A 24161-nucleotide genomic window follows, 5' to 3' on the forward strand; every position below is an offset into this window, starting at 1 on the left:
ATGGAGATCGGTTTAGGCCCTTGGGAACAGGGAATGCAGTTTCTAAAGAGGTGGCAGGGGTGCCCTGTGTCCTCTGCCCCTGGGCCACTGTCTCTTTCCTGGTGAGACTGGGCTGTCACCGCTACTGTCCCAGGAGCACCCAGGGAGGCAGCATCTGGAGGCGCAGTGGGGCCTCCCCAGTGCCTGGACAGCCTGCACCTGGACCTCCACTTAGAGCCTCTAGAGCTGGGACAAGCCCATCTCTGCTCTGCATGGGGACCCAGGCGCTCAGGTCCATGATGGCAGCAGCAGCAGGGGATGAGCACGGGGACCCCTCCCCACCAGAGCCCAGAGGCCAGCGATGCTCTGGGTCCCGCTGCCTTCTGTTGGCCCGAGGCTAGAGCTGCAGAGCCCACACTCAGTTGCCCTTGAGTTCTGTCGCAGGGGCCCCCAGCGCCTGCCTCCGTGCCCACCCCTGCTCACAGGAGTGCACTCGGCCCCCACAACTGGGCTCAGGGCACCTGGGCCTTCCAGGGGTTCTCAGATGGCTGGAGGGGATCCAGTGCCGGCTGGTTTCCCCTTCACTGCACAGGGTCTCCCACAGCCCCACCTCCCTCTAGCCCTGCCCACATCCAGGTGGGAACCCACCCACCTGTCCTAGGAGGGTCCTGTGTGCAGACAGCTGTGGTCATCGGGCCAGGATGTCTTGGGTGTCACGCCAAGTACTGGAGGGACTGCTCAGGGGCCAATTTCCAGTGCGATGACCCTGGCCACTTCTCCTTGTGGTCTGTGGGGGCCTGGGATTGGGGATGCAACAGGGGGATTCTCAGTGCCCTCCTGAAGGGAACCCAGGCCTCCCAAACCCCCTCATCCCTCCCTCAAGTCCTGCTCACGAGGGACAGGCAGGGGGACCCCCAGCTCCGCCGTCCCAGCACCCGGGCCTCTGTGGGCCCTGAGGACTCACTTTGATGGATCTTGAGGGCCGTGTATGCCATGGCCGGGAGCACGTGCTCGCCCTCCAGGATGTAGATGTCCCGCATCCTCAGAGCCAGGGGGAACGGCACCTGGGGACAGAGGCATTGGAGGACCCGCCGTCAGGGCCTCAGCAGGGCCCACAGGGGTGGGTGTGCAGTGTCACTACAGGGGACAGGGGGAGACTCCAGGAGCAGTGACCCAGGATATTGAGGATCTCTGTCTCTCTGCCTTTCAAAGAAATAGCAAGATCAATAGGGGCCTGTGCTCTGTACAGTAGGCTAAGCCTCCACCTGCCACACCGGCATCCTGTATGGGGCCAGTTTGCGTCCCAGCTGCTCCTCTTCCAAGCCAGCTCTCTGCTTATGGCCTTGGGAAGCAGTGGGAGATAGCCCAGGTGCTTGGGCCCCTGCACCCCTGTGAGAGAGCTGGAAGAAGCTCCTGGCTTCTGACTTCTGATCAGCTCAGCTCCTGCCACTGCAGCCATTTGGGGAGTGAACCAGCAGAGGAAGACCTTTCTCTACGTCTTTCTCTGTCTATAACTCTACCTCTCAAATAAATAAAATATTTTTATTGAAGGACGGGGTGGAGCCAAGATGGTGGAATAGTGAGGGCACGCACCGATAGTCCAGGAAAATTTAGTTTAATAAAAGTGGAGTTATGGTAGCCTCAGAAAAAGGATCAGGAAAAAACTGCAGAGGAAACTCTTCCGGATCTAGTGGCTGTGACTCGGAGGACCTACTGGGAGAACAAGGTCGCCCACCGCGCGGAAGCCGAGCTGCGGGAGCTGCATGGTCTGCGCGCCAGTGCAGGAAGGGGAGTGGATGTCACACAGACACCAGCAGGGAGAGCAGGGACGCCCAGGGCTCTGAGTCCACACATCGGTGCTGGAAGGGGAGGTGAGCTCAGTAACCTGAGACATTGGCGGGGAAATGGCGGTCAGAATCTAGAGGGGAGCGGGAAAGTTCACCAGACTGACTACAGGAGAGAAGGAAAAAAGGTGTGTGGGGGGGTACTGGTACAGAGGAGTTTCTCTCTCTGCCAACCTTGCAAAGGCAAGCAAGAGACAAAGAGCAGGCATTCACTCTGGATTTAGATAACAACTAGGGAGAGCTAAGGAACTGAGTCACTACAATTCAGTAGCCTAGGCAACCCAGTGGGAGTCCAGAGGAGAAACAGAGCCTGCACAGACTCTTTGGGTAGAAGCCAGAGATCGGAAGCTAAATACCATCAATTCTGCACAGCAGTGCGGTGCGGTATTACTTACCTCCTAAATAAATAAATAAATAAAAAGGAGAGATTTACCACGCATAACCTGAGGGTGTCACCTTTGCACACCCGTAACCCAGAAGAACCAAGCAGAGCTCTCAGGCCACACCCATCTCAAGCCTCCAAGGCTCCTCCAACAGCAGGCAGTCCACTTAACACAGACATAGTATTAAAAAAAAAAAACACACACACACACAGTGACGAAAGAAGAATTAACTATGCCAAGCAACAAACACAGAAATCGAGGGAACAAGATCAACGATGACACTATGATGCCTCCAAATAAACAAAACACCCCAAGCCAAGATTATGAAGATGATGAGATAGAAGAAATGCAAGATATGGATTTCAAAAAATTTATGATAAGAACATTTAGAAGTTTTCACAACACAACATATCAAAACTTATGGGATACAGCAAAAGCAGTATTGAGAGGCAAGTTAATAGCAATAGGTGCCTATATCAAGAAATTGGAAAGGTACCAAATAAATGAGCTTTCAGCACAGCTCAAGGACCTAGAAAAACTGCAGCCAAACCACACCCAAATCTAGTAGGAGAAGAGAAATAATTAAAAGCAGAGAAGAAATTAACAGGATTGAATCCAAAAAAAAATTACAAAAAATCAGCCAAGCGAGAAGGTGGTTTTTTGAAAAAATAAACAAAATGGACACCCCATTGGCCCAACTAACTAAAAAAAGAAAAGACCCAAATCAATAAAATCAGAGATGAAAAAGGAAATGTAACAACAGACACCATAAAAAAGAAATAAAAAGAATCATCAGAAATTACTACAAGGACTTGTATGCCAGCAAACAGGAAAATCTATCAGAAATGGATAGATTCCTGGACACATGCAATCTACCAAAAGTGAACCATGAAGACATAGAAAACCTAAATAGACCCATAACTGAAACAGAAATCGAAACAGTAATAAAGGCCCTCCCAACAAAGAAAAGCCCAGGACCAGATGGATTCACTGCTGAATTCTACTAGACATTTAAAGAAGAACTAATCCCATTTCTTCTCAAACTATTCAAACAATTGAAAAAGATGGAATCCTCCCAAATTCTTTCTATGAAGCCAGCATCACCTTAATCCCTAAGCCAGAGAAAGATGCAGCACTAAAAGAAAATTATAGACCAATATCCCTGATGAGCATAGACGCAAAAATCCTCAATAAATTTCGCACCAATAGAATACAACAACACATCAGAAAAATCATCCACCCAGACCAAGTGGGATTTATCCCTGGTATGCAGGGATGGTTCAACATTTGCAAATCAACCAATGTGATTCACCACATTAACAGACTGCAAAAGAAAAACCATATGATTATCTCAATTGATGCAGAGAAAGCATTTGATAAAATTCAACACCCTTTCATGATGAAAACTCTAAGCAAATTGGGTATAGAAGGAACATTCCTCAATATAATCAAAGCAATGCATGAAAAACCCATGGCCAGCATCCTATTGAATGGGGACAAGTTGGAAGCATTTCCACTGAGATCTGGCACCAGGCAGGGATGACCACTCTCACCACTGCTATTTAACATAGTTCTGGAAGTTTTAGCCAGAGCCATCAGACAAGAAAAAGAAATTAAAGGAATACAAATTGAGAAGGAAGAAGTCAAACTATCCCTCTTTGCAGACAATATGATTCTTTACTTAGGGGATCCAAAGAACTCTACTAAGAGACTATTGGAACTCATAGAGGAGTTTGGCAAAGTGGCAGGATATAAAATCAATGCACAAAAATCAATAGCCTTTGTATACACAAACAATGCCATGGCTGAGAAAGAACTGCTAAGATCAATCCCATTCACAATAGCTACAAAAACAATCAAATACCTTGGAATAAACTTAACCAAGGACGTGAAAGATCTCTACGATGAGAATTACAAAGTCTTAAAGAAAGAAATAGAAGAGGATACCAAAAAATGGAAAAATCTTCCATGCTCATGGATTGGAAGAATCAACATCATCAAAATGTCCATTCTCCCAAAAGCAATTTATAGATTCAATGCAATTCCAATCAGGATACCAAAGACATTCTTCTCAGATCTAGAAAAAATGATGCTGAAATTCATATGGAGGCAAAAGAGACCTCGAATAGCTAAAGCAATCTTGTACAACAAAAACAAAGCTGGAGGCATCACAACACCAGATTTCAGGACATACTACAGGGCAGTTGTAATCAAAACAGCATGGTACTGGTACAGAAACAGATGGATAGACCAGTGGAACAGAATAGAAACACCAGAAATCAACCCAAACATCTACAGCCAACTTATATTTGATCAAGGATCTAAAACCAATTCCTGGAGCAAGGACAGTCTATTCACTAAATGGTGCTGGGAAAACTGGATTTCCACGTGCAGAAGCATGAAGCAAGACCCCTACCTTACACCTTACACAAAAATCCACTCAACATGGATTAAAGACCTAAATCTACGACCTGACACCATCAAGTTATTAGAGCACATTGGAGAAACCCTTCAAGATATTGGCACAAGCAAAGAGTTTCTGGAAAAGACCCGGGAGGCACAGGCAGTCAAAGCCAAAATCAACTACTGGGATTGCATCAAATTGAGAAGTTTCTGTACTGCAAAAGAAACAGTCAGGAGAGTGAAGAGACAACCGACAGAATGGGAAAAAATATTTGCAAACTATGCAACAGATAAAGGGTTAATAACCAGAATCTACAAAGAGATCAAGAAACTCCACAACAACAAAACCAACAACCCACTTAAGAGATGGGCCAAGGACCTCAATAGACATTTTTCAAAAGAGGAAATCCAAATGGCCAACAGGCACATGAAAAAATGTTCAAGATCATTAGCACTCAGGGAAATGCAAATCAAAACCACAATGAGGTTTCACCTCACCCTGGTTAGAATGGCCCACATACAGAAATCTACCAACAACAGATGCTGGCAAGGATGTGGGGAAAAAGGGACACTAACCCACTGTTGGTGGGAATGCAAACTGGTCAAGCCACTATGGAAGTCAGTCTGGAGATTCCTCAGAAACCTGAAGATAACCCTACTGTTCGACCCAGTCATCCCACTCCTTGGAATTTACCCAGAGGAATTTAAATTGGCAAACACAAAAGCGGTCTGCACCCTAATGTTTATTGCAGCACAATTCACAATAGCCAAGACCTGGAACCAACCTAAATGCCCATCAACGGTAGACTGGATAAAGAAATTATGGGATATGTACTCTTTAGAATACTATACTGCAGTAAGAAACAATGAAATCCAGTCATTTGCAACAAAATGGAGGAATCTGGAACACATCATGCTGAGTGAAATAAGCCAGTCCCAAAGGGACAAATATCATATGTTCTCCCTGATCGGTGACAACTGACTGAACACCAAAAAGGAAACCTGTTGAAGTGAAATGGACACTATGAGAAATGGTGACTTGATCAGCATAGCCCCGACTGTTAACAACTTAATACATTATCCCCGTTAGTATTTTTTTTGTCTGTTCTACTTAATATGACTGGTTTAATTCTGTAATTAATACAGTTATTCTTAAGTGTGGAAATTTAACTGAAATGTGATCCCTGTTAAACATAAGAGTGGGAATAAGAGAGGGAAGAGATGTACAATTTGGGACATGCTCAAGCTGACTTGCCCCAAATGGTAGAGTTAGAAACATACCAGGGGACTCCAATTCAATCCCATCAAGGTGGCATGTACCAATGCCATCTCACCAGTCCAAGTGATCAATTTCAGTTCACAATTGATCATAATGAAAGGACTAAGAGTCAAAGGAAGCACATAAACAAGTCTAGTACCTGCTAATACGAACCGGTAGAATAAATAAAGGGGAGAGTGATCCAACATGGGAAGCGAGATACACAGTAGACTCATAGAATGGCAGATGTCCTAAACAGCACTCTGGCCTCAGAATCAGCCCTAAAGGCATTCGGATCTGGCTGAAAAGCCCACGAGAGTATTTCAGGCATGGAAAGCCAAGACACTCTGGCAGAAAAAAAAAAAAAAAAAAAAACCTAAATGAAAGATCTCTGTGAGTGAGATCCCAGTGGAAAGAACAGGTCTTCAAAGAAGGAGGTACTTTTCTCTGAAGGGAGGAGAGAACCTCCACTTTGACTATGACCTTGTCTAAACAAGATAGGAGTTGGAGAACTCAAAAGGCTTCCATGGCCTTGGAAACTCATGACTGGAGCATAGGGAGATTACTGATGCCATAAACAGGAGTGTCAATTTGTAAAGTCAACAACAGGAGTCACTGTGCACTTACTCCTCATGTAGGATCTCTGTCCTTAATGTGCTGTACAGTGAGATTTAATGTTATAACGAGTACTCACACAGTATATTTCACTTTGTGTTTCTATGGGGGTGCAAACTGTTGAAATCTTTACTTAATGTATACTAAACTGATCTTCTGTAAAAAAAAAAAAAAAAGAAATTATCAATTCCCAACTTGACTCTCACTGGGATGAAACATGACAATAGGTCTGATCTGATTTCATCATCATTTAAAAATCATCTATTATTTTTCACTTTATGTTTCTGTGTGGGAGCAAACTGTTGAAATCTTTACTTAATGTATGCTAAACTGATCTTCTGTACATAAAGAGAATCGAAAATGAATCTTGATGTGAATGGAAGGGGAGAGGGAGTGGGAAAGGGGAGGGTTCTGGGTGGGAGGGACGTTATGGGGGGAAGCCATTGTAATCCATAAGCTGTACTTTGGAAATTTATATTCATTATATAAAAGTTAAAAAAAATAAAATATTTTTTATTTTATTTATTTTTTTTGACAAGCAGAGTAGGACAGTGAGAGTGAGAGAGTGAGAGAGAGAGTGAGAGAGAGAGAGAGAGAGAGAGAAAGGTCTTCCTTTTTCCGTTGGTTCACCCCCCAAGGGGCTGCCACGGGCGGCGCATTGAAGCCAGTGCACTGTTCCAATCCGAAGCCAGGAGCCAGGTGCCTCCTCCTGGTCTCCCATGCAGGTGCAGGGGCCAAGCACTCAGGCCATCCTCCACTGCACTCCCAGGCCACAGCAGAGAGCTGGCCTGGAAGAGGAGCAACTGGGACAGAATCCGGCGCCCTGACTGGGACTAGAACCCGGGGTGCCACCGCTGCAGGCAGAGGATTAGCCTAGTGAGCCACGGAGCTGGCCAAGAAAATCTTTTTCAAAAAAGATAAATAAAGGACCAGTGCTGTGGTTCAACGTCTTAGGGCCTAGGCCTGTGGTGCCAGCATCCTGCATCCCATGTGGGTGCTAGTTCGGATCTTGTCTGCTCCACTTCCAATCCAGCTCTATGCAATGACCTGGGAAGGCACCAGAGGATGGCCCGGGTCCTTGGGCCCCTGTGCCCATGTGGGAGGCCCAGGGAAGGTTCCTGGCTCCTGGCTTCAGGTCAACTCAACTCTGGGGGGTGAGGCGTGCTGTTGTGCAGTGGGTTAAAGCCCAGCCTGCAGTGCTGGCATCCCATATGGGCAGTGGTTCATGTCCTGGCTGCTCCTCTTCTGATCCAGTTCTATGCTATGGCCTGGGAAAGCAGTAGAGGATGGCCCAAGTCCTTGGGTCTCTGCACCTGCGTGGAAGACCTGGAAGAAACTCTTGGCTCCTGGCTTTGGATCAGCTCAGCTCTGGCCACTGCGGATTTTTGGTGAGAGAACCAATGGAAGGAATGGATTCGCTCTCTCGCTGACTCTACTTCTAACTCTTACAAAAAAAAAAAAAAAAAAAAAAAAAAAAAACAACAATGAGGAAGTATATAGAGAACATTTACCCCACAGCCTAGACATAATCAATGTTCAAAAGTAGTAGTTATTTTTATTTTTACTAAGAAAGGTAGTATCTACACTACATCTAGATAATTACAGGGGGCAGGTATTACGGGGTCCCAGGTGGAGCCACCATCTGTGAAGCCACCATCCCATTATGGGCACCGGTTCATTTCCAGGCCGCTCTACTTCCAATCCAGCTCCCTGTTGATGGCCTAGGAAAAGTAGCAGAATGTAGCCCAAGTGCTTGGGCCACTGCTACCAACATGGGAGACCCAGATGGAGCTCCCAGATTCCACCTGGCCCAGAACCAGCCATTGTGGCCATCTGGGGAGTAAGCCAGTAGATAGAAGATATTTCTCTCTCTCTCTCTCTCTCTCTCTCTAACTCTGACTTTCGAATAAAAAAAATTACAAGGATAAAGTACAATATAGCAGTTCTAAAACTATTCACATAAAAAATACTTAATGAGCTTTTCTTTTTAAACAAATATTAGATTTCTAATAAGATAAAGTCAAATAACTAAAGAGAAATATCAATCTAAAATAACAGGTAAATCAGTCTCTCTCCACACACACACAATAAACACTAAAGAGATACCCAACTTTGCAAGTGAAAAAATGCAAGTTAAAACAAGAGATCATGTTCACCCAGCAAACAAGCAGAAATTAAAAAGCCTATTAACAGGGCCGGTGCTGTGGTGCAGCAGGTAAAGCCACTGCCTGCAGTGCTGGCATCACATATGTGTGTCAGTTCAAGTCCTGGCTGCTACTACTTTTTATAAGTTGCTTTTTTAAGTCAAAAGGCACAGAGCTCAGGCCCGGGAGGGGGTGCCAGAGAATACTACTCACAGCCAGTTTGACCAGCACCAACTCACAGGCTGCCTCCTGCAGAACCCAGACCTTCAAAACCTGCTTACGGGTAACTGATGGCACATAAATAAATAATAAAGATACAATAAATAAAGTGCATTCAGATACATACCTGTCCTTCTTCCAACACTGATGGTTTTATTTCTGTATCTTTACACATGCTGTTATAGAAGCCATTCATGGCGCTATTTAGTTTTTGATAGTCGACTTCATGATCCAAAAAGGGACTACATCCTTTTATAATAACCCAGAAGCAATCTGGGTCTTCAACCTGCAGAATTTTTAAAAGATTATAAAATCATGCATGATTTCTTTTAAAACCAAATAAACCTCAGAACCATGTAACTTTCTAATTTAAGTGATCTATCATTTTTGACAACTACCTTTATCTTAAATGGTCATACCAAAGAGCCAAAGATAAAATTTAAAACATGTAATCAATAATATGTAATTCTCAATTATGTATTACAACTCAAAAAGCAATCAGTTCTATTTGGTCTCCTGTAGCTTAAAAATATAAATATTAAAAATATTCTTATTATTAAAATACCTATTAAAACATCCATATATATAAAAGGTTCAGAACATTTTTAGTATTCTTTTTGTGTAAGAAAAATAAGTATGAATATATATACAGCCTGCTCATATTTTTTAAATGACAGCAGATGAACCAAAACAAATACAGATTACCTCCTACAGGAGAAAAGAATGGAGTAGAAAGAATAAGGATGAAACTTCGACTGAATTCTCTGAATGGGTCTTATCTACTCTTGTTATTAGAAACCAAGATTTTTATTGTTAGGGAAAAGAATTATAAAATGGAAAATTAAATTTTTAAAAAGATTTTATTTATTTGAGAGGTAGAGTTGCAGAGAGAGGGAGAGACAGAGAAAAAGGTCTTTCATCCGCTAGTTCACTCCCCAAATGCCCACAATGGCCAGAGCTGGGCAGATCCGAGACCAGGAGCCAGGAGCTTCTTCTGGGTCTCCCATGCAGGTGCAGGGGCCCAAATACTTGGACCATCTTTTACTGCTTTTCCAGGCCATACAATAGAGCTGGATAGAAGAGGAGTAGCTAAGACATGAACTGGCGCCCATAAGGGATGCCGGCACCACAGGCAAAGGCTTAGCCTACTATGCCACAGCACCAGCCCCCCAAAATTAAGTTTGATTGACAACATCACTAAGAACTCATGATTTGGGGCAGACGCTGTGGTGCAGTGGGTTAAAGCCCTGGCCTGAAGCGCCAGCATTCCATATGGGTGCCGGTTCGAGTCCCAGCTGCTCCACTTCTGATCCAGCTCTCTGCTGTGGCCTGGGAAAGCAGTAGAAGATAGCCCAAGTCCTTGGACCCCTGCATCCACGTGGGAGACCTGGAGGAAGCTTTTGGGTTCGGATTGGCACAGCTCCGGCCGTTGTAGCCATCTGGGGAATGAACCAGCAGATGGAAGAACACTCTTTCTGTCTTTACCTCTCTCTGTAACTCTTTCAAATAAATAAAATTAAATTTTAAAAAATAACTCATGATTTTTTTTTTTTTTGGACAGGCAGAGTTAGACAGTGAGAGACAGAGAGAGAGAAAGGTCTTCCTTCTGTTGGCTCACCCCCCACATGGCCGCTACAGCCAGCATGCTGCGCCGATCTGAAGCCAGGAGCCAGGTGCTTCCTCCTGGTCTCCCATGCAGGTTTTGGGCCCAAGGACATAGGCCATCCTCCACTGCCTTCCCGGGCCACAGCAGAGAGCTAGACTGGAAGAGGAGCAACTGGGACAGAATCCAGTGCCCCAACTGGGACTAGAACCTGGGGTGCCGGTGCCACAGGCGGAGGATTAGCATAGTGAACCACGGCGCCGGCCAGAACTCACGAGTTTTCAGAGGTTTTCCCTAACTCTGTCTACTGAAAAGGTATGGAAGCAGAAACACCCAGAGATATGGAGTCTAAGTTACCAGTGGCAGGAATAGAAGAGTTCATCTTAGTAATCGTATTATTTTTCTGAATGTTTGACTATTCTCATAATAAATAACTGGAAAATGAACAGCAGTCATTCTGGCAAGGGCAAAATAGTGTATAAGTTACACACACAGCACAATTATGAACCCTGAAAAAACACAAAATAAATGAAGAGCTAGCATAAGCAACAGACACTGGAGAGCTGACCCTCGAAAGAAGGAACTTCACTGGGCACTATCCCAGAACACCTCCCAGTTGTACAGAGTGGCAACAACGCAACACAAAGTCACACTGTGGCTCGGGGAATCAGAGCTGTCGGTGCCAGTGAGGATTAGGGGGAGAAATTCTGAAATAGAGCCATAGAGGGAGCCCTGATGTCTGCACATCAACACCCCTCCCACCCTTGCCAAGTCCTGAACGGCAATGGGGGAGACAGCAAGGAGTACTGAGTAAGTGAGCAGTGCAGGGCTCAGAGGAGCACGCAGTTACAGCTGCTGCCCCTAGAAACAGCACTCCGGGCATGTGGCTCCATTCAGTCCTTCGCACTCAGAGACAACCAGATTCCGGCTTCCAGCAGCACAAGGCCACAACCCTGGGATGACTGCAATTATTCATTAAAGTGCTCACTTGAGTGGTGAGCATGTGGCCTAACAGTCATGACACTCACTGAATCCCCCCACCAGAGTGCTAAAGATTCAATATTCAGTTCCAGCTCCTGACTCCAGCTTCCTGCTAATGCAGAGCCTGGGAGGCAGCAGTGATGGCCCAACTGGGTTCCTGCTACCCATGCAGGAGACCTGGAATGGGTTCCCTACTGCCAGCTTTGGCTTCAGTCCAGTCCTGGCCATGGTAGGCGTTTGGGAAGTGTATCAGTAGATAAGAGCTATTTCTCTCCCCCGACCCCTGTCACTCTTAAATAAAATTGATAAATAAGCAAGCCTGCCTGCCTGCCTGAATAAGCTCCACAATGCCAGAAGAACTGACTGTTCAGGCTATCATCTGAGGCAGGCCCCAACCTTCCGTTCTTAGAAGCTTCACTCAAAAAAGCTTACAAATCTGGAAGTGTGTCCCTGCTCAGTAGCCACTCCTATGAGGCCAGGGCCGCCATGCCAGTTTCTGCAAGAAGACAGCGTGCTAACTTCCATAACTTCCAGCTAGCACACACAGCTGGGATCACGCATTTACCCTGAATGACCTCTTCTCACTCTTCCCTTGAGCTGTGCCAACCCCAGCCCTCCCTTTAAAACACCCAGGCACCTCCGCACCACTGGTAATGGAGCTCAGCTCTCCTCAGGAGGTACTGAATAAAATCTGTTTTCACTGCTTTAACTAGTCTCTGGCCTCCAAACAAAAAACAAACAAACAAACAAACAAAAAAGCCCGGACACTCACCCCAAGGAAAGAGTGGAGCCCGCCAACCAGAGGGCGGGAAGCAGCTCAGGGTTCAGTGCCGGAGCAGAGCCCTCCCTGCAGAACAAGAGCCTGTGCTCTCACGGCAACAGCCAAGCAGGGTGCAGGAACCGAGCCTCCCCAAGTGTGGCAGAGGCCTTTGTCTTTTACTTAAACTTGTTTCTAGCTGACACCATTGAAGTTGTGCTAGAGGCTTTCCCAAGGTCCAAAGAAGAAAGAGAAATCTGTCCTGGGAATGAAATGTGGCTGTCATCTGCTTACCTATGAAGGCTTCAACTGTAATCCCTATTGGCTTCTATGCAACCATTACAGGTTCTGCAATGATGCTAACCCTTGCCAGACAGCAGGTGACTAAATGAAAAATGGCCATTTAACAGATCTCAGGTTGATAAAACTGATTTCCAGTTTTATAAAAAATAAAATTCCATATAAATGTAGTTCTGACATTAATTCAGACAAAGCATGATACAATGCCAGTATCTTCAGTCATCTGTAAAGGGCTCATGGCCCCTTCCCCATTCCTTCTGCCCTCAGCCCACCCCCTCCCCATTTCCTCCCTTCCTTCTGACAACCAGTGCAACCTCCTCTGGTTGGGGAACCAGGTGCAACCTCCCCCAGACTCCTTGCAAAACAACTAATTAAATAGATGAGCTGCACAGGGCAGCTTTCTAATTAGATTTGAGGAAAGTTCCCAAGGCTTCCCAGAGCCCCCTAGTTCCACTTTCCACCAGCTGCAAAGTCCTCTCCCTCCCCCACAGCGACAGTGGCAAACTCCCTCCTTAACCAGGTAAAACCCCAGCCCCAAGTGCACTCCAGACCAGACTTTTCTAGAACAGGATGCTTTTCCCTCTTTGCCTTAATGAAGTGACCTGTCTCCGTTGATGTCAGTTCTCTCATCCCGTGGCGGCGGGGGGGGGGGGGTACAAAAGGCCAGAACCCCAGCTATTCCAACCCTAACAATCTGGGTAGTTGCTAAATATCAATCTGTTTTTTTTTTTTTTTTGACGTAAGGTTAAAATCTGATCCTCTGTAAAAGCAATGAGGTTGATGAAATACATAAGTGTTAATAGATATTTGGGAAAATAGTCTTTTTGTATCCTACTGAGATAATCCTTGTCTCATTAAGTTCTACTTGTTTAAAAACAGCTGAGTTCTAAAAGTTTCAAAGTTTTAAAAGTCTGTTTAAATATGGACTTGTTTTACATGTCAAGCATAGAAAGCTAAGACACTGTGGCAAAAAATGTTCTACATGAAGGATCTCCGTGAGGCCCCAGTGGAAAGCAGCAGCCATCAAAAGAGGATGTACTTTTCTCTAAAGGGAGGAGAGAACTTCCACTTTGCTTATGGCCTTGTCCAAATACTGAGAGTTGTGGACTCAAAAGGCTTCCTTAACCTATGCAGCTCATGTCAAGAGCCTCAGGTGGTTACTGACGTCATAGATAAAAAAAATTAACACTCTTAAGATTTCTTTATTTGAAAGTCAAGAGTTAGAGAGAGGTCTTCCATCTGCTGGTTCACTCTCCAATTGGCCGCAATGGCCGGAGCTGTGCCAATCTGAAGCCAGGAGCCAGCGCCCATATGAGATGTCGGCGCTTCAGGCCAGGGCGTTAACCTGTTGCACCAGAGCCAGCCCCATTAATTTTTTTTTTTGTCTTTTCTTTTCTTTTTTTTTCTTCCAACAGGCAGAGTGGACAGTGAGAGAGAGAGACAGAGAGAAAGGTCTTCCTTTTTGCCGTTGGTTCACCCTCCAATGGCCGCTGCAGCCGGCGCACTGGGCTGATCCGATGGCAGGAGCCAGATACTTATGTGCAGATTGTGTGTCTATATAAAAATTATTAAAAACTGCTAAATTAACACAAATTACCTTTCTGGTGCACCTGACTTAAATAAATATGATAAATAGGCTGTTCTCAATTTGTTGGTAAAGAAAAACTAAAAAAAAAATTTTTTTTTAAGTTATTGACATGTTTGCATTTGGGTCTGCTGGTCAAACAAGTTGCACTTGTGTTAGGTATTTGCAACCATAAAGGTGTACTATTTATCTAAAAACAATATAGTTAGAGGTATAATACAGTGCTCATTGCTCCCTCTAAAGTCCAAGTTAAAGTTGTTCTTGGCAAATTAATAACAAAATTTATAGACAAATTAGTGAAACCATCTTCATGTTTTGACTTACTTAAAGAACATAGCTCTCCTCATGGGCACTGCATTGTTTCAAAAAAAAAAAAAAACTGTCAAAACATGCCTGTGACTACAGACTTCTAGCTCAGCCACCAAAGATTAAGGACAGAATGCAACAACCCCTTAACTGACATCCTAGAGGATGCCTCTGTGGTCTGCTTTAGCAGGAGGAATGTAAAGATAGCTGTCAAGCCAACTAATAGCTACTTTACACAGTGTTCTGCCATCAAAAAGACCCAGTGAGGCCAGTCCATCCCAAATGGCATCAGGCTTCAATTTGGAAAGCCAGGAGATGGGGCAAACAGCCATCCTGAAAAAAGCCAGCCTCTACCAAATTTTGTCAAGAGCTGAGTGAATGGAATTGCCTTGGGGCTGAAGGGATCCCAGGTTAGAACCACAGATCCTACTGGCTCCAAGCTCAAAGAGCCCTTTACTCTGCCAGCTTCCAAGATAACTACTGCCTTTGAGGGCAAGGCCTCGGGTCAGGACAGGCAGGACTGCAATCTTCCTTTCAGAAGTGCCGCCTCTTCTGTACTAACCTCCTGTTCAAGCCAGCTCTTCTCCCAGGCCGCCTAGGTAATGGAGTCAACAGGGCGTCTTCCCTCAAGAGGTTCACACCTTTCTTATGATGTCTCTTCCACTATCCCATGTAAAGACAGAGAGAGGTCGGGCCTCATACGTACCTGGCCAGGCCTACATGCCTCTCTCTGTGAGAAAACCTGCTCCTGGTTTAGAGAACACATTTCTTAGGTACTCTAATAACGATTCAATCTTTTTGTTTTAGATCCTGTTGTATCTAATTTGCTTGTTAGACCTGCAAATTCCAGACTTAGAAAGCCACAAAGTGGGGAAAAGTCCTCTATTGTAAAAAAGCCTTCTCGGGGCTGGCGCTATGGTGCAGCGGGTTAACACCCTGGCCTGAACTGCTGGCATCCCAGATGGGCGCTGGTTGGAGTCCCAGCTGCTCCACTTCCGATCCAGCTCTCTGCTATGGCCTGGGAAAGCAATAGAAGATGGCCCAAGCCCTTGGGCCCCTGCACCCGCGTGGGAGACCGGGAAGAAGCTCCTGGCTCCTGGCTTCGGATCAGCTTAGCTCTGGCCATTGTGGCAAACTGGGGAGTGAAACAACGGAAGGAATACCTTTATCTCTGTCTTTCCCTCTCACTGCCTAACTGTACCTCTCAAATAAATAAAATCTTTAAATCAAATAAAAAAGCCTTCAACCAGATAAAACAAACCCTTAGAAATAAACAGACCCTTGTTCCATCCACCCCTACTACAGTCAAAGTCCACAAGATAGCTCCCTGGACCCACCACAACAGACAGGCAGGTGGGCTGAAACTGGAGTGCAGCTCAAATCCAGCAATACCATACAAGCTGAGCCTCTCAAACAGGAGGGTCAGCCCTAAAGAGACCAGCAGGGCCGGTGGCTGCAGAGAAACTCCGGAAGTGGACTGATTTACCCAGGCCGGAGCTTGAGGAAACAGCTGCCCAATAAAATAAATGCAGCGATCCTTTAGTTTTTGTCTCTTTAGATTGGTTTTAAAATTTTAAGCAACTTTTGTATACAAATAGGTGATGAGGACAAGATCATAAAAACAATTACTGATCAAACGAAAAAGGTCACCCTTGGGGCAGGGGTTGTCCATCCACCTCAGCGGAGGGCCCAACTGGACCCTCAGCACCATGGGCTATGCGCCTTGAGGGGTGGCTGACAGTAATGGAGGCCGTTCACGCGATGCTGCGCAGTGCTGGGGGTGGGAACCCCCCTAGCACCTGTGGGGGCCGTAATTAAGAAACGGCTGTTTTCCCCTGAAGTGCTCTAGAAACACAACGCAATTCCAACAGGTTTTACTGGTTGATTTTTGCAGGGAAGGGGTGGTTACAAATCAGCATGCTAATAATGAGATCCTCCTTGGAAAGACAAAGGAATTAGGGGCTGGTGCTGTGGTGCAGCGGGTTAAAGCCACAGCCTGCAGCAATGGCAAACCATATAGGCATCAGTCTGAGTCCTGGCTGCTCCACTTCCGATCCAGCTCTCTGCTATGGCCTGGGAAAGCAGCAGAAGATGGCCCAAGTCCTTGGGGCCCGGCACCTGCGTGGGAGACCTGGAAGAAGCTCCTGGCTTCAGATCAGATAAGCTCTAGGCATTGCAGTCATTTGGGGAGTGAACCAGCAGAGGGAAGACCTCTCTCTCTGGCTCCACCTCTCTCTGTAACTCTCACTTTCAAATAAATAAAAATAAATCTTTGGTTAAATAAAATCAAAGGAATTCAAACAGCCTAACTAATCATGAGAAAGAAGAACACAACTGGAGGACTCACTATCCGACCTCAAGTCCCAGTCTCAGCCGTGAGACTACAGCCATCAGGCGAGGGTGGCACTGGACAAAGCACAGGTGCTGAGCTCCATAGGACACACACACACAAAGGGACACACGTGAACATGGTCAGCTCCTGTTTGATAAAGGCACACAGGAATGCAATGTACACAGTATACTCTTTTCAACAAATGGTCCTGCAGCAATTAGATACCCACATGCAAATAAAACAAAACCTCCATCCATTCCTGACCCCAAACAAAAAATTAAGTCAGATGGATCACATAGCTAAATGTGAAACTCCTAAAAGAATAGGAGGCAACCTTTGTGGCTAAATTAGACAAAGATAACATTACCAAAAGTGTAATTCATAGAAGCAAAGACTGATAAATTAAAGTCCATCCAAATTAAAACCTTCTGCTCCTTGAAAAACATAAGAGAAAGGAAACTGGGAGGAAGTATTCACACATCATACATCTAACAAAGAACTTTGTAATATATAAAGAACTTTAAGGAGTTCATAATTATTAGAAGAATGTACAAATCTTAACATATACCTCACCAAAGATGGCAAACAAGCTGGTGACAAGGAAATGCAAATTAGTACCACAATGAGATACCATTGCCCACCTACTAGAATGGCTACAATTTATAAACTGGCGCTAAGGCCTAGCCGGTAAAGCTGCTGCAACCCCTGCATCCCATAAGGGCGTGGGTTCCAGTCACAGCTGCTCTACTTCCAATCCAGCTCCCTGTAATGTAATTGCCTGGGACAGCAGTGGAGGATGGCCCAAGTGCTTGAGCCCCTGCACCCACAAAAGAGACCCAGATGGAGTCGGGGCTCCTGGCTTTGGCCTGGCCCAGCTCCCACCTTTGCGGTCAATTCAAGAGTGAACCAAGGCTGGTGCTGCGGCTCAATAGGCTAATCCTCCGTCTTGTGGCGCCGGCACACCGAGTTCTAGTCCAAGTTGGGGCGCCGGATTCTCTCCCGGTTGCCCCTCTTCCAGGCCAGCTCTCTGCTGTGGCTTGGGAATGCAGTGGAGGATGGCCCAAGTGCTTGGGCCCTGCACCCCATGGGAGACCAGGAGAAGCACCTGGCTCCTGCCATCAGATCAGCGTGATGCACCGGCCGCAGTGCACCGGGAGCAGCAGCCATTGGAGGGTGAACCAACGGCAAAGGAAGACCTTTCTCTCTGTCTCTCTCTCACTGTCCACTCTGTAAAAAAAAAAAAAAAAAAAAAAAAAGAGTGAACCAGCAGATGGAAGATCTCTAACTCTGCCTGTCGAAATCATCAATCTTTAAAAAACAAACAAAAAACCTGACAATACTAATTGTATATACGGATGAAGAGCAAATAGAACTCAGACTTTTTTTTTTTATTAGAGTTAGTGAGAGAGAGAGAGACAGACGGAAAGGTCTTCCTTCCGTTGGTTCACCCCCCAAATGGCTGCTATGGCCGGCACACTGCGCCAACCCGAAGCCAGGAGCCAGGTGCTTCCTCCTGGTCTCCCATGGGGTGCAGGGCCCAAGCACTTGGGCCATCCTCCACTGCCTTCCCGGGCCACAGCAGAGAGCTGGACTGCAAGAGGAGCAACCGGGACTAGAACCCAGAGCCCACATGGGATGCCGGCGCCGCAGGCGGAGGATTAACCAAGTGAGCCACAGAACCGCCTCCCCCCCCCCACCTTTTTATTAGACAGGCAAAGTTAGACAGTGAGAGAGAGAAAAAGGGAACTCAGACATTTTTGACAGGAATGCAAAAAGGCAGTTATATTGGAACACAGTCCATCGGTTTCTCATAAAGTTAAAACACAAGTAATTCCATCCTTGTTATTCTCCCAAATGAAATGAACTCGAGTCCATACAACTACCTGTATGCAAAGATGATAGCAATGCTGTTCATCATCTCCCTAAACTGAAACAACTCCAGTGGCCTGTGAGTATAAACTGCTGTGTGTGCACACAACGGAATACTACTCTGCCACTGACCCTACGCAGCAACACAAAGCAGTATCCAATGTGTCGTCTTTGAAGAAGCCACAGTGAAAGGCCACTACTGCTCTGGGATTCTGCACGCACCCATTTCTGTGACATTCTAGAAAAGAAAAACTAATAGCAGCAGAAAACAATCTTCTTTATAAAGCATTACAGGTGGAGAAAGATACAGCTACAAAGGAGCGTCATCATGGGAATATGGGGAAGTGAGGAAATGCTTCTGCATTTTGACTGTGGGGGTGATTACACGATGCTATGCATTTTTCAAAATACAGAATTCTACACAAAAAGGAATGAATTTTTCTGTAAATAAATTATACATCAATTAAAAAATAGGGGTGGGCTTTTGTCATAGCAGTGAATCCTCAGGCCGGGTCTGCATTCCACATGGGAGTGCTTAGGTTTCCGTCCACGTTCTGATGCAGATTCCAGCTTGCTGCTAATCAGTGCACACTCTAGGAGGCCTCTTGACCATGGCTTGAGTGACTGGGTCCCTGTCCTCAGTGTGGGGGACTCAGGGTGAGTTCCCAGCTCCAAGCTTTGGCCTGGCCCCGCCTTGGCTACTGTGGGCATCTGGGGTGTGAACAAAGGTTTGGGAGAGCTCTGTCTCTCCTTGTGTCTCTACCTTTCAAATAGATAAGAGTTTGGTGGGTGTCCCAATATTGATACTATTTCCCACACTTTTCTGCATCTCCAATGTATTTTCTAATAAAAAGTTAAAATTTTTAAATTAATCTGAATTTTTTAAAAAGATTTACTTATTTATTTCAAACGCAGAGTTAGAGAGGGAGGGAGGCAGAGAGGGGGGCAGAGAGAGATCTTCCACCCACCAATTCACTCCCCAAATGGTTGCAATGACCAGGGCTGGACCAGGCTGAAGCCAAGAGCTTCATCTGGGTCTCCCACATGGTGGCAGAGGCCCAAGCACTTGTGTCATCTTCTGTTGCTTTCCCAGGCACATTAGCAGGGAGCTAGATCTTAAGTGGAGCAGATGAGATTTGAACAGGTGCCCATATGGGGTCCTGACATCACAGGTGGTAGCTTACCTTGCTATACCACAATGCTGGCCCCAGCATCAAATTTTTTTTTTAAAACATCTTGTCCTCTGACGTGGCATAACTTATGTAGCATTTTTACTAAAAGTGTCTAACCTAAATATATTAATATAGTTATAATTATTGAGGAATACTTTGCAAAGTGACTGCCCTTATTCTTCAGAAATTTCAGTATCATCAAAGATAGACCAATGTCTTGCCTGAATGAACTCTACAAGGCCATGACAATTAAATGCATGTGTAGTTCTGGGTTCTTTATCAGAAAAAACAAGCTACAGTAGACCTTATCAGGACAAAGGGAGTACAGACTGTGTATCAGGTAACAGACTTGCACCAACATTAAATTTCTCAAGTGTGATGATTACATTATAGTTCTATAAGAGGAAGGCTTTGTTCCTAGAAAAATCACTTAAGTGCTCTGAGTTCTAGACTCATTCTCAAATGGCTCAACCAAAAAAGAAAAAGTAATTTTTACATACACATATTTCTGAAGTGCAAACGCAGCAAAGCGTTACCAACCAGTTAGTGTGGGTGTAGTACACACAGGCATTCATGATGCTGTTTTGTGTTTGAAAATTTTCCAAAGAGTAATTTAGGAAAGACGTTTACAAAGCATTCTTAGGGGTGGGCGTTTGGGGCAGCAGTCAGCTCACGGCTTGGCACACTCAGAGTGCCTGGTTCACATCAAGGCCACACAACCACCAATCCAGCTTCCTGCCAACGTGCCTACTGGTCAGGCAGCAGATGATGGCCCGAGCACTGTGGCGCTGTCACCCACGTGGGAGACCAGGACTGAGCTCTAGGCTCCCAGCTTTGGCCTGGCCCAGCCCTGGCTGCTGTGGGCATTCTGGAGTAAACCAGCAGATGGAAGAACTCTGCTGACCTGTTTTCCCAATGAAAATACATAAATAAATTTTTTAATGTTAAATGTTGAGGCTGCTAGAATGTTTCATTAAAAAAAAAAATCTGCTTCTAAAACCTGTAAAATGCAAGCCAGGCCCAGTTTTTGCAGACAGCAGCACACACAGTTCTAGTTGCCAGTTCCTCCAGGAGCTTCCCAGGGAAGGCCGAGGACTACTGCTTTCTGCCACTCTCCAAGGCCACGTGCCCAGCCATCAGGGTGCTACGGCCTCCCAGATTTCAAACACAGACGTGTGTGGCCCGGGATGCTTTCCTCATATTTGCTGTGTGTACTTATGTATTTGAAAAGCAGAGTGACAGAGAGAGATGGACAGCAAGAGCAAGGTGGGGGATGGGGAGAGAGCTCTTCCATCTGCTGGTTCACTCCCCAAATGCCCACAACAGCCAAGTCTGGGAGGAGGGAAGGAACTCCACTCTGACCTCCTACACAGGGGCAGGGGTCAAAGTACTTGGGCCATCATACGCTGCCTTCCCATGTGAGCACACGGGAAGCTGGACCAGAAGCTGAGCGGTCAGATCTGAACAGGCACCCTGATGTGCGATGCAGACATCACACGCGGCACCTAACCAGCTGGGGCGTGCGAGCCCTCCTCCCATTCCTGGCAGCCAACAGCTCTTCTCGGCCCTCCTTAGCCAGGAGAGGTCTCGGCCCCGCCAGATGTGGCAGAGTCTCCTGCAGGCCGGACTCTTCAGGAACAGCACAGCTGCCCTGCTACAGGGCTCCTGGTGATGCGGCTCTCCAGGTACAGCTCTCGCCTCTGTCTGCGTCACTCAGGGAGGCCGCTGTCTTCTGGGTCGCTGCTTCTCTTCTCTGCCGGGTTCCTGTCTCATGACCACCAAGAACCAGTTCGAGTCCCGCCTGTTCCACTTCTGATCCAGCTCCCTGGGAATGTGCCTCGGGGTCCCAGTGCTTGGTCCCCTGCCACCCACATGATAGGCCCGGATGGAGTTCCTGGTTCCTGGCTTCAGACTCTGCCAGATCTGGCTGTTGCGGCCATTTGAGGAATGAACCAGTGGATGGAAGACCTCCCTCTCTGTTGGTCTCTGTCATTCTGTTCTTCAAATAAGTAAATCTTTTTAAAAAGTCGTGGCAAACTCCAGATAAAATTCATCCTTTTGGGCAATTTTAAGTGTACAGTTCAGTAGCATTACGTAGACTGGCACTGTTGTGCAACCATGAGCACTAGCCATCTCCAGAATTCCTCACCTTGCAAAAGTGAATCTCTGTCCTGTACGCACAAACCCAACCTCTGGCAGCTGCCATTCAACTCGCCCACAGAATCATACAGCACGTGGGCCTTTCTGCTTGGCTCACCTCACTTCATATGACATCCTCATGTGTAAGAGGACACCTCCAAACTAACTAATGTGAAAGCTAAATAATTTCCCATCCTCCATGCACACCACCCTGAGGGTACCCCATCACCTGTTGATGGGCACAGGGTGGGAGGGGGCACCGTATCCATGGAAATGCCACATCAATCTGGATCAGGACAGCCAGAACCTGGACCTCACTGGGGCACATACTCCTATAAGGGACAGAAGATTTGCTCCAAGGGTGAGCCAGGTCGCAGTCATAAGTGGAGGCCGGGCAGAGCTGAGGGCAGACATAAGCAGGTTCCAGGGCCCAACACACAGACGGGTTCCCAAGCAGGAGGGCACGAGCCCAGCACTTCTTGCCCAAGTCCTGCACCCACGGGCGTGCACGTGGCAGGATGGGTGAGAGCCCTTTCACAGGAAGGAATTGGGACTAACATATTTAGGACTGATGGAGAACATTGACTAGTGCAGAGGAGCCTCCCAGGGAGACCTGAAATCCCTTCAAAGTCTGAGAGCCGAGGCCGACCCCATGGCTCACTTGGTTCATCCTCTGCCTGGGGCGCCAGCGAACCATATGGGCGCCGGGTTCTAGTCCCAGTTGCTCCTCTTCTAGTCCAGCCCTCTGCTGTGGCCCGGGAGGGCAGTGGAGGATGGCCCAAGTGCTTGGGCCCTGCACCCGCATGGGAGACCAGGAGGAAGCACCTGGCTCCTGGTTTCTGATCGGCGCAGCACGCTGGCCGTGGCGGCCATTTGTGCGGTGAACAAAAGGAAGGAAGACCTTTCTGTCCGTCTGTCTGTCTCTCTCACTGTCTCTAACTCTGTGAAATAAATAAAACAGATTGAAAAGTCTGAGAGCCAGGCCTCCTTGCAAGGAGTCAGCGGCTTCGGGGGTGTGTGACGCTCTGGTCGGGTGAATCCACAGAACACAGACACCACCCATCCCCCTCCTTCGCGGCGCCCCTCCCCATCCCACACTCTGGCTCCGGTTTGTAAACTCCCTCCTCCAGCGCCTCCCCTCCGGCTTCCTCGGGAGCCCTCCCTGCACCTCAAGTCTCCAAGGTGGAGGCCCATGCCCGCCCCGGGGACCAGGACACCCGCGTGAGGAGAGGGCGTGTGGGGGGGGGTCCCGGAAGCCGAGCCCCGAGGGCGGCGGGGGAAGGGCGGGAGCCAGGTCCACGGTTCCCCGCGAGGGCCCTGACCTAGGGCGGACGTGGGCTGGGGTGTGCGGGGCACCAACACACCTGCCAACCTGCCCGAGTCAGGAACGCACACCTAGTGGGAGACAGCTCGCAGCAACCGCCCTCCGGGGTCGTCGGGAACAGCGCACGCGCCCCCTTCTGAAGCGACCCCCACCCGCACTCCAGCCTCCCGCCTGCACCGACCCGGGCCCGACCGTCCGTGCGCGGGCCGCTCGCTCACCTGGAGCACCAGGACCTGGAGCATCTTCGCCGCGCCTCTGGCCCGCTCGCCCTGGACGACGCGCCGGGCGGCGGGCGTGGCGGGCGTGGCGAGCCGCGCGGCCCCTCCCGTCGCCCCGGGGGCGGCCCCTGCCATCGCGCCGGACGCCTCAGGCCTCTGCGGGGGCCGCGCCCACCAGCTCCACGGGGACTCCAGCTTCCTGCCCTGGACGCGCCCCCGCCTGCAGGCCGGCCGCCACGCCCCCCAGTGCCGCGCCTCGTCTTCCCACCCGACGCCGCCGCCGCGGGCGCGCTCTGGGCTCCTCGTGGGCTCCACCCCGCGCCCCCGGCCTCTCGTAATGGCGCCCGCCCCCGCGCCGGCCTCGAGGCGTCCAGAAGCCACGTGGGCGCCCAACGGCCCCGGACAACGGCCGGCCTTGCGCAGCGCCGCCGTGCGGCGGGGAGGGGCGTGGGGCCCCGCGGTCCTGGCGCGCGGCTCGCTTCCTGGGCCGCGGGGCGCCCGGGGGCTTGGGGACCTGGGCTGGCCTCCCCGCCGGGAGCGCGCGGGGCCTGCTGGGCTGTCCACCCCCAGCGTCCAGCGGGCCGCGCTCCCCAGGTCTCTGTGCTGGGCTTGCTTGTCTTAGCGGAAGTGTGCACGACCCCGTCCTCTGAGTGGGCCGGGGTCTGCAGCTCCTGTGACTGAAGCAGCCACCAGAGTTCTCACTTGGAAGGCTCTGTCCCTGCACCCAGAA

At 48.0% G+C, this 24161-nt stretch overlaps 1 protein-coding gene across 1 annotated transcript; it reads right to left on the reverse strand.

Moving 5' to 3' along the window:
• Nucleotides 1–5437: 5437 nt before the first annotated feature.
• LOC138843235 (putative ATP-dependent RNA helicase TDRD12) lies at nt 5438–23745 on the reverse strand. Its single transcript, XM_089319185.1, has 3 exons — nt 23432–23745; nt 8973–9131; nt 5438–5611 (listed from the first exon to the last, which is right to left on the reverse strand). Exons 1-3 carry the CDS (start codon nt 23564–23566, stop codon nt 5561–5563), a joined length of 345 nt encoding a protein of 114 aa, XP_089175311.1. The 5' UTR covers nt 23567–23745; the 3' UTR covers nt 5438–5560.
• Between the last annotated feature and the right edge of the window lie 416 nt (nt 23746–24161).

Source organism: Oryctolagus cuniculus, chromosome 18 (genome assembly GCF_051225735.1).
Source record: "Oryctolagus cuniculus isolate XC-2025 breed Fujian yellow rabbit chromosome 18, ASM5122573v1, whole genome shotgun sequence".
In the NCBI taxonomy this organism is placed as follows: domain Eukaryota; kingdom Metazoa; phylum Chordata; class Mammalia; order Lagomorpha; family Leporidae; genus Oryctolagus; species Oryctolagus cuniculus.

Excerpts from the sequence above, each read along its gene's own strand:
- LOC138843235 (XM_089319185.1), bottom strand. The coding sequence starts at position 23,566 with ATGGCAGGGGCCGCCCCCGGGGCGACGGGAGGGGCCGCGCGGCTCGCC. Across the intron at positions 9,132-23,431 it reads TCCAGGTCCTGGTGCTCCAG|GTTGAAGACCCAGATTGCTT; the intron begins GTGAGCGAGCGG and ends AAAATTCTGCAG. Across the intron at positions 5,612-8,972 it reads CAGTGTTGGAAGAAGGACAG|GTTTCCTTTTTGGTGTTCAG; the intron begins GTATGTATCTGA and ends TCACTTCAACAG.